General features: G+C 39.5%; 1 protein-coding gene across 2 annotated transcripts; it reads left to right on the top strand.

Annotated features, from left to right (window-relative positions):
- Positions 1 to 1,278: 1,278 nt before the first annotated feature.
- On the top strand, positions 1,279 to 15,361 carry ndel1b (nudE neurodevelopment protein 1-like 1b). 2 transcript variants are annotated; one of them, XM_080906559.1, is made up of 9 exons: positions 1,279 to 1,710; positions 9,859 to 9,955; positions 11,551 to 11,704; positions 12,241 to 12,389; positions 12,485 to 12,621; positions 12,731 to 12,898; positions 12,979 to 13,070; positions 13,214 to 13,359; positions 13,495 to 15,361. In XM_080906559.1, the coding sequence occupies exons 2-9, from the start codon at positions 9,870 to 9,872 to the stop codon at positions 13,583 to 13,585; spliced, it is 1,023 nt and encodes a 340-aa protein (XP_080762685.1). In that variant the 5' UTR covers positions 1,279 to 1,710; positions 9,859 to 9,869; the 3' UTR covers positions 13,586 to 15,361. The 2 variants fall into 2 exon arrangements, with proteins under 2 accessions (XP_080762685.1, XP_080762684.1); XM_080906558.1 differs by lacking the exon at positions 1,279 to 1,710 and adding an exon at positions 7,504 to 7,661.
- Positions 15,362 to 15,959: the final 598 nt, after the last annotated feature.

The raw sequence follows: 15,959 nt of genomic DNA, 5'->3' as shown, positions 1-15,959 counted from the left end.
GCGTACTCTACAAACCGGGTCTGGGTACCCTTGTCCCTGGAGGGGGGAATTGCACCCAGACCCAGACTTCAGTCTTTAAAAGCTGGATCATGTGTTCACTGCTGTCTATTCTCAGTTGGTGTGACATCAACTTTCTTTGGTGGGGCTGGTGGTTTAGTTTAGAATTGGTGCTGGTTTGTTTCAGTCAAGCTCTTGTGTGGATCGGTATACCTGGTGTCTCCGCATACCTGGTGTCTCCGCTTGTGTCTTCAATTCATTCGTTAAGGTTTGAGTGTTATTTACTGATAATGACCAATTTGACTTGTCATTTTAGCGTTTGTCAATATTTCTGCTTTTGAGGACTCTGGCTGTAGTCCTTATTTTGTTGGGTTTTCAAAGATTTTTGTCAAAAGCCTTTTGTATCTATTACTGAGTAAATGGCCTGTATTTGTATACTATATTAGACATGAGCCAAGCTCCTCTTGTAGGTTGAAGGGGCTGATCTCAATAGGAGATCAACCAGCTTGTTTTCACTTTATTGCAATGGAGAACGTGGCTAAAGAAAGTGTCTTGGGAGCACTTCCCTGGTTACCAGAAGGTTGCCAGTTTCTGGTTGCCTTTTGGCTCTGGTGGAATCAGTGCATAAGTACCCACCACAAGTATCTGTCTGAAGACTAGGGTTGAGACTAGTTAGGGAATGGGTTTGCTACTTATGGAGCTTGGGCTCAGTGGGCTTTTAAACCTTAATTTGTTCTGTCTGCTTCTTGAAAACCACATTGCTTTAAACATTCAAAACTCTGTTAACCAGACTTGGAGCCTATTTGAAGACAAAACCGTTCTGTGGAGAAGTCAAAGGTTTTGGCAGGAAATCAGCCTTTTTGGGGGGGGGGTTGTTTTTTAATACTGGACTTGTGAACTGCACCAGTGCCGCTATATGATGCTCCTGTGTCAGTTCTTCGTGTGGGTTGTCTGCTGTAAGAAACTTGAGGACTTCTGGTGTCTTTATGGCTGTAACACATCAGAAGACAGGGCTCAGCATTTGATGGTCACCAGCATGTTGATGACTGAGTTGTAATGGAGAGCAACCACACATCATTTCGCCTGATGTCTGGTAGAGAGATTACAGCACACTGGATGTTTAGTAATCTTGTTTTTCACGTTACCTTAATTTGTCTGAAGTGCCAGTGTGAATAAATCACCACTACCAGGCAAATGCAGTCTCATTTAGGAAGCCCTAGTGACAGCAGTATCGTTGCGTGTCGTGGGTTTCAGTTGGTCGCTGATTATAAAAACCTGAGTATGGGCAGAAATCTGTGCCATCAGAAACTGAATTTGAATAAGTTCAATTTGAATTTGAATTGCTCAGATTGAATCTGAATTGTAACTTGAATGAATGCTTTTGAAAACTGAATTTGAATTAGTCTAATTTGAAATTGAATTTATGGTTTGAAAATGATCATCACTAAATTGAAACTGCATTTTATCCTTTAAAAATTCAGCTCTCGAATAATTTCAGTTTCACTTCTCACCATTCAGTTTCAGTTCTACAATTCAATTTCAGTTCCAAAATTCAGTTTTTTGGAACTTACATCCGGTTCAAGCACAGATTAATAGAACTAAGTTTTACTAGCGGACCGAAAGTGTTACTGACGGGAATCTACAGCGTCTTGAGCTGAATTAAGACTTCAGAAGTCATTCGTCATGTCGAATGACCAGCGGATAAACTCTCAGGTTGGTAATAAATGTATTACATGTATAAGAACAAGCGTCATGTTAACAAATGATAGCCGTACAGTAACTTTTATGCTTATTGTAGCTGTTAGCTAAAAACGCTAATTTAGCGTAGTTTGCCCTGAATTCAGCTTTGACAAACAAATATGATTGACTGTTTCTAGTAGAATTCCAAAGTTGTCATCTTGTACCCTCTCAGAGTACCCCCTCTGTATGCTTGCAGAGACCCCTACAGTAGGGAAATATGCAAAACGGGGCCCAAACCTTTGTATTTTAGCTTTATTTATGTCTTACACAGCATCCCAACTCTTTAGCTAACTTAATAACTTTAGCTAAAGTGAATAGTTAGTCTAATTCATTAGTGCAGCATTACTGGATCACCTCTGTTTGAAGTGATATACAACTATCACTGAAACAGCAAACTTTGTAAATAAACAACACTTCTCATTCTCTAAACGTTTGGCCACAGCTGTAGATTACACTATCAGTGCTTGTTCACTCTTGACAATAATTACATTTCTAAATTCTCTTTGTGCATTTACTGAATTAGGTTGGCAAATGTAAAAAATGGTTGACTACAGGTGTATGTATAAATTTTAGTAGTATTTTCCTCTTGCTGGGGAAACGTCCCCCTCCTATGTTTTATTATTCCGCTTTCAGCGTTTTTGCTTCACGACTAAAGCGTGCAGTTTACTTTGTGTGCACTAACATGGACTCGAATCAACCAGCGCCACCTCTGTACCTTTCAATTGTGTCTGTTTGTGCGTCATGCAAACCTTTGACATTAATGAAATGATATCATGTATTTATTTTTGGCCTACATCTGTTAAAACAAAAAATGTTAAATTACATACACAAAGTAATAGGAATCACCACTCCAATTGGTCATCGTGATTTTAATATTCTCTTTTTCCATAACAATGAAATACGCCTTGGAAAAATAAGACTATGTTGGTAGTTATAGACAGTCTGTATAAGTGTGGTTAATCCAGTAAACATTTGTAAGGAGATGGCAGTTACACAGTGATTAGTAATAAACAGAGCCAGTGAGAGTGAGTGGATTTAAGAAAGTGAGTGGCTCAGGCGTGTCGATTGGTTTGTCATCTGTTTTTGAGTCTGGACTAGACATAGAAATTTTTTGTTTTAAATCTAAGTTAGGAAGATTCATGTTTTAAAACAACCACTTTTTGTGAGAAATGCAAGAAGTACATCTGCAGAAAGCACACAGTTACATTCTGTCCATCATGTGGACAAAATTGAAAATGTTGAACATTGAAAAACCGAGAACATCGGGCAAGTTCAAAAGAAATGTGTTTGTAGGAAGGAAAAACCTTTACCAAATTGTTCCTAAAAATAGTTATGTAAAGTCAAACTGTTGTATGTCTGTCCTACATGTTTATGTAATGGAAAATAAAGTTGCTATTGTTTTATTGCAGTTTTTTGACAATTCTGAGTGGATTTACTCACTACGGGTCAAAATGACCCGCAACAAAATCAATTTTTTTTTTTTAAACATAATGCAAGGGCTAAGGGCTTGCATATGATCTTCAATTTGTAGCAGATCCACTATCACATAGCAGCTGGACCAGTCTCCAATGGAGCGTCAGGCCACTGCTGCCACCTGTGGCTAAGTGCCATAGCCTACTACTAGATTAACTTGTGACACATCTGCACCTGCATATGGTCACATTGAGTAGAGACTGAGTGGCTGCACTTACACCTAGTGCATTCAAATTCACCCACAGACATGTTGAAAGATGTAATGCCAGCAATGTAGATTGTCAACACTAAAAACAGTCATTAAGCAAAGACCACAGGGATCTATTTTTTTTTTTTTTTTTTTTTTTTTCCATGTTTATTTGGCATGCACACATTTGTAGTCGCCTTCTTTACAGGGGAAGTCCACAAACACTGCATGGTACCAATTTACACAGAAGGTACATTCAATCTGCAGGAAAAATTAGATTGTCAGAGTCATTCATCTGACGTCAGGCTGTTGAGTGACGCAATTAAACATGTTCAAATGTGCAGGTAATGTAGTTTTCTGTGCAAAAGCCTTATCTGTGAATCAGTCTATATTTTCATGTGTCCTTTAGGGGCTCCAGTCTCTTTAAAGTGCAAAGGCATGCAGGTTACCTGAACTATACGTTTTCTGTTGGTGCATCAATGTGACATTTCACCCAGTGATGTTTAAGTAACCCATTCAAGGTGTTTCCGTCTAATGGTATCAATTTGGTTATCTTACACACTGATCAGTTTCTGCACCTGAGCTTCTCTCACCACTGGCACGACATACCTGGGAAAGGTCATTGAAAATATATTCCACAATAGGGATAGACATATGAATGCTGACTGTGCTGACAGAATGTGTTGTGACAACAGTAGTCAAACAATCTGTAATATATTTGTTGAATACAAATGTTTTTGCTGTGAAATGATATAAACAAAAGCAGTGCTGATTTTGGAATCTTCAAGCGTATGATAAGCTCAAAATAAGCAAAACTGCATTTCATGTAGTTCAACGGGTTTTCTTTTGTTACAAGTGTATTGTGCATGAAAAGAATTCAAAGTGGTGATAGAGCCAGCTGCAGATGTGTCACAAGTTGATTTGGCTGTAGGCTATGGCACTTGGCCAGAGGTGGCGCTGGTTGATTCGAGTCCATGTTAGTTCACACAAAGTAAACTGCACGCTTTAGTTGAGAAGTTAAAACGCTGAAATCAGAATAATAAAACGTACGAGGGGGACGATAACGACGACTCGATTCTCCCGATCGTCTACTCTTGCTGTCCTGTGAACAACATCGGCGTGGTGTTAATTGTTTGCTGTTTTCGCGATCGCGTTGTGCATGAGAATATCACCAGGTAAACTCGCAATATTTTTAAACATTTTGTTGTTCAACAGCATCAAGACTGACGGGGCGTGTTTGAGTTAACCTCACAAGGGTCACAGATGATATCTTTGGCGTTTTTTTTTTTTTTGTTTTTTTTTGTTTTTGTTTTTTGCTGATTTGTCGGTAGCAGCTCTTGAAAAGCAAGTCTGCCACACATCTGTTCGACCAAATCCAGTTAATCTGGAACACCGGTGTTTCAGATTAACTGGTGACGGTGAAAAAGATGTGTGGCAAACTTGCTTTTCATGAGCCGCTACCGACAAACCAGCAAATAAACACTGAATATATAATCTGCAACATTTGTGAGGTCACCTTAAACACAGGCTTATTGCACTTGAACAATAAAACATTAAAAACTGTCACGAGTTTACCTGGCGATATTCTCAATCACGAGGCGACCGCGAAAACGGCAAACAAATAAACGGCACCACGCCGATGATGTTCACAGGACAGCAAGAATCAACAATCTTGTCTTGATAAATGCCAAATTATATACACAAAGTTCTAGAAATAACCACTCGTATTGTTCATGATGATTTTAATATTTTTTCCATAACAAAGAAATGTCTTCAACAAATATTACACATTAATATTTGACTTATTGTAGATAAAAAGCGTCCCCAACGAGCTGTCATCAGAAAAACTGACAGTTTATGAATGTAATTATTTTAATTAGATATCTATACAATTTGATACTTGTTTTTACACGCTTTTAAAAAAAACTGAAAAGCAACTGATCAACTTTTGTTTGGAGTTAAATTTTAGCGACCTCTAGTGTTCATCATGCCCGACTAGGGTCATGAATGGTCTGTTATCTCCCGGAGAAAACCAACGACCGTAGAAAACCGATATTTTCTTAGATTTGTTTTTGGGGGTTTAACAAAAACATTTTAAAAAGCTCACAGATAAGTGGCATAAACTTTTGGACTTTCAGTTGTGCTTTCATAGGTTTTACACCTTTTCCTACTGATTGATTATTCATACCATATTAAAGCAATTAAGTAATAGATGACAATGGCAGAAAAGCTCTTGTTTTTTATCTATGTTTTTAACAAGTGTTCTACAATTTAAAACAATCTGTGAATGAACAAAGATGTTATGTTTTAAAGAACAGTTTTACACATTGTTTTCTTACAGTCTTACATTTTGGGCACTATTTTCTAAAGTGTTCATATGTGCTGTATTTGAGTGTAGAAATGAATTATTTATGTTGTCATTGGAATTGGGTAACCTGTCATGAGGGAATTCCCCACTGGGGTAGAGGGGAAAGCTGCATGGTAAAAGAGGTCAGGAATCTGTAGCAGCAGGGATTACTTAGTGTGGCAATCTTTAACAATTGGACACACTAGTACATAAATATTAAATAAATTATATACTCTAAAAATTATAGGCACATCTATAGAGTCTGAAAATCAGGCATAGTCTATTCTTAGACAATTTCCAGAACTGCATTTATCCCTGCTGGAACTTTTCCATTCCTTTGGCACAAATGTGCCACCTCCATGATCGAGATGAGTAAGGCAGGTAGGTCACAACATAGAGGCAAGTAAGAAATCCACCCCAGGTTGGATCCAGGGGCCCTTAACAAGTCCTGTTAGTATTCTGTGTTTAACAAGCAAAGAATGAAATACTAATGTAAATGTTTCAAAGGCAACTCGGACTATAAGATTATGTAAAACATTTAACCATGATGGTATAACCCTCAATTAACTTAATTTACCAGTGTTAGTTAAAAATTCCTTTGTATATATGTAACATCTGTTTACAGCATATTACGTAAGACCACGTGTGTTATGACAGGGCACTACAAAAGCCCTTAAAATCACGTACAGTGCTTTTTAAGACAATTTTCAAGGTTGCTTTTGTTTTGAATAGTCATTTCCTGTTCCCTGACTCTTCCTCACCTACACCTGGAGTGGAGGCAAATCAGAATCCTCCCTGAGGTGGAGAGACGAGCTGCTATGTAAAACCGGTCCTGTTGCCAGTGGGAACAGTGACGTGACTGACTGGTTCCCCTGGTTGTGAAGTTTTGGTTTGCGTGTTTTGTTCCAGTTTCAGTTGTCATATGGGGCTTTTTATGAGTATTCTTCAAAGATTTTCAATATTTATCCATCAGGAACACAATTCATTTTCCCAAGGTGCCACTTGAGAAATCAGGACCATTGTAGTGGGTCACACCACCTAGGCCTGTCACCTAGACCTATTTCAAAGGTACATCCTATCAAGACGAACATAGATATATGATTTCAAATTAAAAAGGTTTCTTGAACTGTCTTGTCCCAATTTGGTATTCCGTTCTCTTGTATCACCACAGTTCACATAAATGTTATAAATAATAATAATTTGAGATTTAAAAAAAGGCCACATCACTTGGTGTACAAGAGGCCAATCTAAGGTATCACAGTACTAAGCAGTTTTACAAATAAAGCTGACGAAGCATCAAAGATATCTTTATCACATATATTTGTTATCTTATATATTTGTTAGTTCGTTTCATGATAATCAATGATATTTGTCCATGTACTGTAAGTTTGAGATTGCTTTAAGCTTAACAGTCATTTATGTAGTTTGTGTGAAAAAGAACAATTTTTTCTTTACATGCCATTTACTTAAGTTTTTTAATTTATTTTTTTTTATGTTTGATATTTGCCCTTTTTGTTGTTTTTTCTTCTTGAATTATTTGATAGGCAGGGGTTTGATAATCATGCCTATTTATTTGACGACATTTCATGGAATAGAAAAAAAAAAGTTATTGTTTAGTGGAGGTTCAGTCCGAAAAAAGGGTGTGGTGTGGTTAAATCGCGAAGATCTATTTCAGGAGCAGGCCTACGTGTGATGTAACGTGAAATCACGTCATCACGTACGCCCCTGTCAGGATTTACGTTGGTTCCGGGAGACGCGTTGGCAATTTCCTAAACAGAGCTCAGTTACCTCATTGGGAAACGTCAGTATCACCCGAGGCCCGGCAAAGAGGAGCTCTGCTTATCGTTGGGTGTTTTACCGGCTGGAAATCGACTCGCTGCTACGGAAGACAACAGTAGACCGACTTGACATGAGCAGGTAGCCGTTTAAATCTCTTAAATTTGACCTCTAACGCGTTTTTAGTGTTTGACCTGTCCGTGTAACCAGCTGTCGAGGCATTTGTGTGTGTGTTTTTTAGACTTTACTCTCCTAAACGTTACGAAGATTATATGGTTATTTCGGGATAAATATCGAGAAGTGTCACCTTAAATGTTTGCTTCATACACCTTTAAATCCCGCTCGTTCTGTGTGCTGCATTTTTACTTGTAACGCGAGAGCGAGCCGACAGTTTTTGGCGTGAGCCCGAGCCTCTGTGCGGTCATACCTCCCACTATCAGATACCGACACGTTCAAACGTCTAAAAATCATCAGCATCGTTAAATCACAGCCTGTAGCTGCTGGGCTGAATTAGACCTTTTGATACATTTGAGATCAATACCAGCCGTCACATAATCGATAAGAGGTTCTTGGTCTCATGCTTTTTATTGAATCTTACGCTTTTTTTTTTCTTTTTTTTTGTCTCATTAAACATGTTTGTCTGTATGGTGGGCTAATCCATAACATGGAGACCAAAATATGGACCCAGGGCAGGGGTTGTGCCACCACACCCTATAAAGCTATACAAACCAGCAAAACTTCAAGAAGGAATCTGAAGAAAAATGTAGGATTTTTCTGTACAGGAGGGGGGAAAAGTGACTTTGTCAGCATCAACAGAGACACAAATGTGGAAAAGGAAGCACTCTCTTTACTTGCCTTCCCTTGTCTGTAATTTCCAGATCTTTGCTGGATTCGGGCCATGTCTGTAGCGGTGTTGTTGCAGTAGACAAACAGATCCAGGGATGAACCAGAGAGCTATCCAAAGGAAATGAAAAATAACAGGAGCTATCCTGTTCTGACTGTCTCTGCTTTTACCTGGTACAGGATATGACTTTGGGTTATTGTCCTGTGTAGGGCTTTGATGGGCTACAAGATTTAGCAGAAAGCACCAGATCCCTTTCAAGCCTCTGTATCCTAGCATTGAGAGAGATGTGTAGTGTTTGATCTTTGTCTAGTAAATCAAAAGAAACTTTTTAGGTACTTCCCTAGAGTGTTGTGTCTGGTCTCCTGACATCCAGCATGTTTTGTCAGAGGAAGCTTTGAAAAATTTCCCTTACTTTCTGTTACCCCCTCGTTATTATGGTCTGCAGCGCGCTGACACGTGAGGGTCTTATAGACGGGAAGCTGTTCATGACGGCATCTCTGAGGAATGCTGTAAAGGAAACTGCAGTCAAAGTCATCATCTCTCTGAGTCTAGACTTAGAAGCAACACCCAGGCCCAAGCCAAGCAAGCCACTAGATTCTCTTTATTTATTTATTTTATAGGAGACTTTTGTCGAGGCAGTTTACACAAAAATCAGAGCACATTTGATTTCAGCTCAGGGTTTTCCTGTGTCATGTCCACTTGCTGCTGGTCCTATCTGCAGGAAATCCTTAAAATCCAGGGCCAGATTATAAATATTCCCGGGGCTACAGCAGTGGTAGTGCTGGTTTTGGCAGCTGTTTCACCAGACCCACACATGAAGCCAACAGCAGCTCTTTCCAGATGTGTTTAATGATTCCCTGACAACAGCTGCGTAGGTCCATATACATCAGAGTTGAATTGCTCACCAGAAAAGAGGAACGACTGTCTGTTAAAGTGGTAACTCTGCAAACAGGAAGGAAGATGAAAAACGTACCCACTTGCGAAAAATGTAAGAACTGGACTCACATGTTGATCTTTTTAGCAAATGAACTCGTCATGTTGAGGTTGCATGAGTTGAGCGAGCTAAGAGGTTAAAACTTAATAATTTAATGCACATAACACTGAAGATTTCCCAGGTATATAAAGGCATTGGCACACTGAGCACACGTTATTATCAATTATTTGTGGTATTTGGAAGTAATTGCTTCAAACTGTACTTAAGTTGGGGGGGGTTCTTAGCATTGTTGATTTATGAGTAACTGAGGATGGACGACCTCATCCCACAGGGTTACGCGGTCAGGATGGTCTGTCGCTGAGATAGGGCCTTTCTTCTCCAGTGATGAATGAGGAGAATGTTTGATGGTGGCTCTGCTCTGAGATAAGAACGGAATGTGCTCCGCTTGATTTAACATGTCAGAGGATGCAAATGGCAAAACTGCTGAGCTGTCCGTTTACTAATTCTAATCTAACTGAAAAAATCTGTAAATGTAATACAAATGTGCCTTCAATCCTCAGGTTGCCCTGACATGGACACAGAGATGATTCCCAAATTTTCGTCAAAGGATGAGGAGGTTGATTACTGGAAGTCCCAAGCCCTCAAATATAAGAAAAGGTAGGTGGCATTTGTGTCGCATCTGACAGCAATGCATGCCTGAATTTATTTATGGTATGAGTTGGTGTGTATGGCTTCATTTCTTCAAAGAACAGGCCTGTGTGAGTTTTTCATTTCAGTTTGATATTAAGCCAAAATTAGGTTACATAACATACTGTCTTGAAAGAAAGCGGAGTTGGAAATCGAATGACAGCGATTCTTCAAATATAGCATAAGATGAAAGACAGCTTTTGGGGACAGTAGATGCTCATCCTTGCATAATAAGCAGCTGCTTTGTTTTGCTGACTATGTGGTTTGCGCAGTAGTTTTGAAAGATGTGATTACATAATAACTTTGTGCCAAAAGTTTCCACACAGGCTGTGTTTAGCCGTATAAGGCAAATGGCCAGAAAAGAGTAATGAAATCAGCACTGACAAACTTCATGGTTTACTCAATAGGAAATGACACAGGCCACAGGATGGGCATTAGTGTCACTTAAGAGTGTCATTTGACATTTGTTTAGTCTTCCTTTCCTATTTGTGGACGTACAGTCTATGAGAAGAAGTGTAAAAGTGCACAGCAGGGGTTAAAGTCCTGCTTACTTTGAGACATTCCTGTGGGCACATGGTGGAAAAAAACATCAGTGCATGGAAAGAAAAGTGGCTTCAAGTAGATTTGCCATAGTGTGTTGCAGTTTTTAGGGCATGCATTTTCTCAGAATATCCTTCCACTGAAGTGATATTTTTAAACTTTTTATTTTGAGTTTATTTACAAGGCAACCGCAACATTGTTTATCATTATCATTAATAGAACTTTTTTTTCATTCTGATGTATGGAATACTATTGGCCAATTTAATCTATTAGGGTTACATAGTTATGTTACAGGGCCCTGTGTTTGCTGATCAAGCACCATGTGTGATGCTGGTATGTGTCGAACACACAACAACTGATTCATGCATTTCAGTGCTCTGTGGAGCCACTGTGAAGGCATTATCCCAGCACAGAGTCAGCTGACCAGTGTTACCAAGTGTCAGCTCGGCAGGAGAAAAATAAATTATATTAAGAAGCCTTTTCCTCTCTTTTCTACCTTTACATAAATGCATTTACAAATAATTACTATTTTATGCAATATTTAGTGTGTAAAAACATCCTGTTTCATAACTTTTATCCTCCTGTTTTTTTTCCCTGCTTGTGACCTTTAACCTGTTCCACTCTGGAGATGCATGGCAGCATGCCTGTTCTTCTCACCTATTTTTGAACCAGCTACTGTCACAGTTCAGCTGTCTCTTCAGAGCTGTATATTTAGAATGCTTAACTCGACAATGCTGAGCTGAACCCTTATTTCCTCTTTGACAGAGGCCAGACTACAAATACGAACCTGTAACTGGCTTTCATACAGGTTTATTTCTGGCCATTAGTGGGGTAGAAAGCTGCTAGAACATGCTTGGCTTGGCTCAGCTTGCAGGACAAAGGTCTGTCAGTTTTCTAGAGCTCATAGGCACAGTCATTCAGCCGGTTAGCTGTGCAGAACTGAATGGGGGACGATGAACAGGAAAGCTTTTATCACAATGACCGTTTATGGTTTTACCCACTCTCTCTGTATTTTTGCCATTTAGTTGCCATGAAGCCCAAGAGGAGTTGCAGGAGTTCCAGGAGGGGAGCAGAGAACTGGAAGCTGAGTTGGAGGCACAACTTGGTCAAGCTGAACAACGTCTTCGAGACCTACAGAGTGAAAACGAGAGGCTAAAGAATGAGGTTTCCAACCTCAAGGTAACGGGCCTTTTTGATCTTCATTAAGCGTTTACCTTTGGCTAGAACACTAATAAAGTCATTTGTGATTACCTAAGAGGTTATCTGATCTTTGTTGGATCCTGCACACAAGGTCTAATGCCTCATTTGTATGGTAGGTGTTAATCTGGGTTTTCTTAGGTAATCCTCCAGCACTTCTTAATAGGATGTCAGGATAAAGAAGAAGAAAATAGAAAACTGCAAGGCAAGCCTAGTTCTTATCACAGTAGACATGAACACTGGTTTCAGTGTGCTTGTTTGGTTATGCACATTGGTGACTGTACTGTACAACTACACCAGAGAGCTCATAAATTATGCCTTCCTTTAACAACTGTCGGACAACGATGTTCTTTGAAACCTTGTGACCGTCCTGAGATTCGTTCTGACTGATGCTGATCTTTGTAGTGGATAAAACGTTATTTTTAAACTAGATTCCTCATCAAGTAGCGTCTTTGTTGTCCTTGTTTCTCTTTATAGACTCACTATTCTCTTATCTGCACATTTTCCATGTCTTCCAGGAAAAGCTGGAGCAGCAATATGCCCAGAGTTATAAACAGATCTCTTTGCTAGAGGACGACCTGGGACAGACTCGCAGCATCAAGGATCAACTCCATAAATATGTCCGAGAGCTTGAACAGGCCAACGATGACCTCGAGAGAGCAAAAAGGTGAGAATGACGTGCAATGTGCAAATTCTGTTTGTATTCTAGCATTTACCTCAAACATGTCAGCACTCATAAAATACTTATCACTGTTTGTGTAGGGCTACAATAGTGTCTCTTGAAGACTTTGAGACCCGTTTGAACCAGGCAATTGAAAGGAATGCCTTTCTGGAGAGTGAACTGGATGAGAAAGAGTCTCTCCTTGTATCTGTGCAGCGGTTGAAAGATGAAGCACGAGGTAAAGATAAAGCCCACATAAATGAATTCTTCCCCTTTCTGGGCCGTGCATCATTTGTGCAAGAGCCGGTGTTTCTTAACTTTCTCTCTTTTTTGTTTTCCTTCTTTAGACCTGAGGCAGGAGCTGGCAGTGCGCGAAAGGACCACAGACAGGATGTCAGCACCCAGCTCACCCACTTTAGACATAGACAAGATTGATTCAGCTGTACAAGCCTCTTTATCCCTCCCAGCAACACCTGTAGGAAAGAATATAGAGCACTCTTTTATCAGCCCCAAAGGTTAGAATTATTCCTACTCCATTTTCCTCTTGTTTGAGTAAAAGTTGTAATATGAGTTAACTCTGGCTTATATGTCCTAGCACTGACCAACGGCTGCGGTAACTCGTCTCTGACTCCCTCTGCAAGAATCTCAGCTCTTAACATTGTTGGCGACCTTCTGAGAAAAGTCGGGGTAGGTGTTACTCACTTTACTGTTTTGGCTTTACATTTTAACAGCTCTGCACATGTTGCACTGAGGAGCAAGTCTTTTCAGCGACGCTAAAAGGAAAGATAATTATGATGATGCTAATTTGAGATTTCCTGTTTTGTCATTAGGCTTTGGAGTCGAAACTTGCTGCCTGTAGGAACTTTGCCAAAGACCAGGCAGCAAGAAAAAACTACTCCACAGACAAAAGCATGCTTCTCAACAGCAATGCCACCAATTTCTCTCACTCACTACATGCTACCTACTTCGACAAAACGTAAGTCTTTTAGCATGTGCTTTTCTCCTTTCCCTGTCTGTTTGTCCTTCTGTTATTTAGTTTGATGTTAAAATCGGATGCCCCGGCTGTGTGTATATCTTTGCTAATGTTGAGTATGTCTTTTGACATCTGCAGCACTGTTAATGGATTGGACCCCAGCACCTTGACTTCCATGACACCATCCAGAGCCCTGTCTCCACCGGGCATGCTGCCTTTGAGTGTGTGATTGAGGAGCTCCTCAAGCCAGAGAAAGCTCTAAAGAAACTCTTATCTCCTCAACACAGTCTGGGAACACAGAGGGTGTGTATGTGTATGTGTGTGTAAGTGTGTGAGTGAATGAAAACAGAGCTGGAGTGATGTGTGAATTTTTTAGCTCGGTGTGTGCAAGAGAGGCTTGTGTCTGTTTTGCAGCTCTAAGTGCATCTGTGAGTAGGTGCAGTCATTTGCACCAGTCAGCCAAAAAAGCATTGAAAGCACTTTCCTATATTGTGTATATACCCATCGGGGCATGGACCTGGTGGGCTTCTGGAGCAGCTGTGGTGTCTGGGGAGCACGGGAAGCAGATGTTTCTGGTGCCTCCCACACAGATGTTCAGTAAGTTTGGGAGCTGGGGACTCTGGAGATCAATGCCTTATACTCTTTCTCAGGCAGTTTAGGAGCTGTTTTGGAGTGTGGCTGGGTGTGTTCTCCTCCAGCAGGAAGGGCACTACCATCAGGGAGTGATATACCATGAGGTTAAGCTTAGTACCTGGGGCTTTGCAGCAGAACAGTGCTTCGTAACCAGGTGATCATCATTTTTCACATCAGCTTTTAGTGGTTTTAATGTTGTGGCTGACTGGTGTGTGTTCCTACCACATTCTCTTCTTGCTTGTGCCTAAAGCTGTACTGCACTGTGCTTGAATGAATGTCACTGCAATGTTTTGACCTTAAGATGTCAACTTTGAACTGGCACGGTTACCTAGGTGATTCCACAGTTCATATGAAGACTCATCCTTGACAACTGGTCTATGAGAGACCACAGCTTCCTTTGAACTTTCCTTCCTTTTCTGTTTCATTGCATTGCACAGTTAAACTAATTTCTGTTTAGATTTTTCTATATTTAAAAAGGGATATGTTCACATTAACTAATTTATCTCACAGTATACTTTAAAGTGAAATTTTCCTGTATGATTTTTTTTTTTTTTTCTTGCATGTGTTTAAATTGAAGAATGACCGAAATGAATGTTGACTGTTTAAAGCCATGTAGCCGTGCTGCAGTTGTTCCTCTTGTTACTGGCTGATGTCTGGAGTGCTTGTGGAAATATCAGCTTGTTCTCCCCTCTGGGTTAAACCTGAATTTACAGGTTTCTGCTGCTGTCGAGTGTATTCCTCTGCAGACGTCCACTGACGTTTTTTCAAGAGAACAGTATTGCCTTTTTATAATATTTAATGTATTGATTTTTTTTTTTTTTTTTTTGTGTCGTTCCAGGCTTATTACCTCATTGTGACATGTTAGGAGTTAGCAGCTATTAATTATTGATGGGTGTCATTTTTGGCTCATACAAATCAAACTGCTTAAAACTGACTCAAGGATTTTTTTTTTTTCCCTCAGTTTTATCTGGAGTTATGGTGCATTAATAACAACAACTATAATGTTATTTTGGCAATACTTACATTTTTACATATTTGGCTCTGCATCCCCTCACTTACATATCTTTAATTCCTCAGCGTCACCAATTTGCACCCTAAAGGCTCACACAAAGACTTGTATTCATTGTTAGTTGATCATTTGATGCCACTTGGGGCACAATAGGAGCCTGTTACTTAAATTGGTTCTATAGTTGGTGTATAGCTTGTATAGATGACAATTTTGCCTACCACTTTGTGGATATTGACATTTGGCAATAGGGTCCTATTTATTTCAGATTCTGTATGGCATGTGTTCGGATAATGGGTTTTACTATTGTACGGTGGTTAAGCCCATTGTATTATGATATCAAATTGTTTAAATAAAGATTGATATGATGGATGTGTTGTTGTTGTTTTTTTTTTTTGAAATGTACACAGTAGTAGTGAATCAAGATATAGTGGTTTTGTTTACTAATCAGAAGGTTGATGGTTTGATCTCTGGCTCTTCCAGCCTTTGTGTTGAAGTATCCTTAAACAAGATATTAAACCCAGCGCATCCATCAGGAGTGAGAATGTTACAAGGTTACAACTTGTTCGACATAGAAAATGAGCAATAATTTGAACATCTGTGTAAATGAGACTAGTAATAAGAAAAAACTTTGAGTGCACAAACTGAATAGAAAAGCACCATTACTAACCATTCAACAGTGTCCCAGGTTAGAAGGGTGGTAGTGGTTTAAAGGAGCTTCATGATTACACAGCACAAAGAGCGCTTACTTTTACTTTTCCAAAGCATCGTTTTCCCAAAGGTTTTTTTTGTTTTGTTCTTTTTGTCACACTGCACAATGGTACAATTTGTCTTTTAATTCAGTGAAATATTGGTGTTGTCATAGATCTTAAAAAAAAAACAGAACAGTTCGGCAATTTAAATTTCATAGTTTGGTTAAGAAAGTTTTATGGTTGGTTTAAAAACAACAACAACAACAACAATG

The sequence above is a fragment of the Rhamphochromis sp. 'chilingali' genome (genome assembly GCF_963969265.1).
Source record: "Rhamphochromis sp. 'chilingali' genome assembly, chromosome: 15".
NCBI lineage: Eukaryota > Metazoa > Chordata > Actinopteri > Cichliformes > Cichlidae > Rhamphochromis > Rhamphochromis sp. 'chilingali'.
Note: the sequence above shows the minus strand (reverse complement) of the source record. Positions and strands in the feature narration are given on the sequence as shown.

Excerpts from the sequence above, each read along its gene's own strand:
- ndel1b (XM_080906559.1), top strand. The coding sequence starts at position 9,870 with ATGGACACAGAGATGATTCCCAAATTTTCGTCAAAGGATGAGGAGGTT. Across the intron at positions 9,956-11,550 it reads GCCCTCAAATATAAGAAAAG|TTGCCATGAAGCCCAAGAGG; the intron begins GTAGGTGGCATT and ends TTTGCCATTTAG. Across the intron at positions 11,705-12,240 it reads ATGAGGTTTCCAACCTCAAG|GAAAAGCTGGAGCAGCAATA; the intron begins GTAACGGGCCTT and ends CATGTCTTCCAG.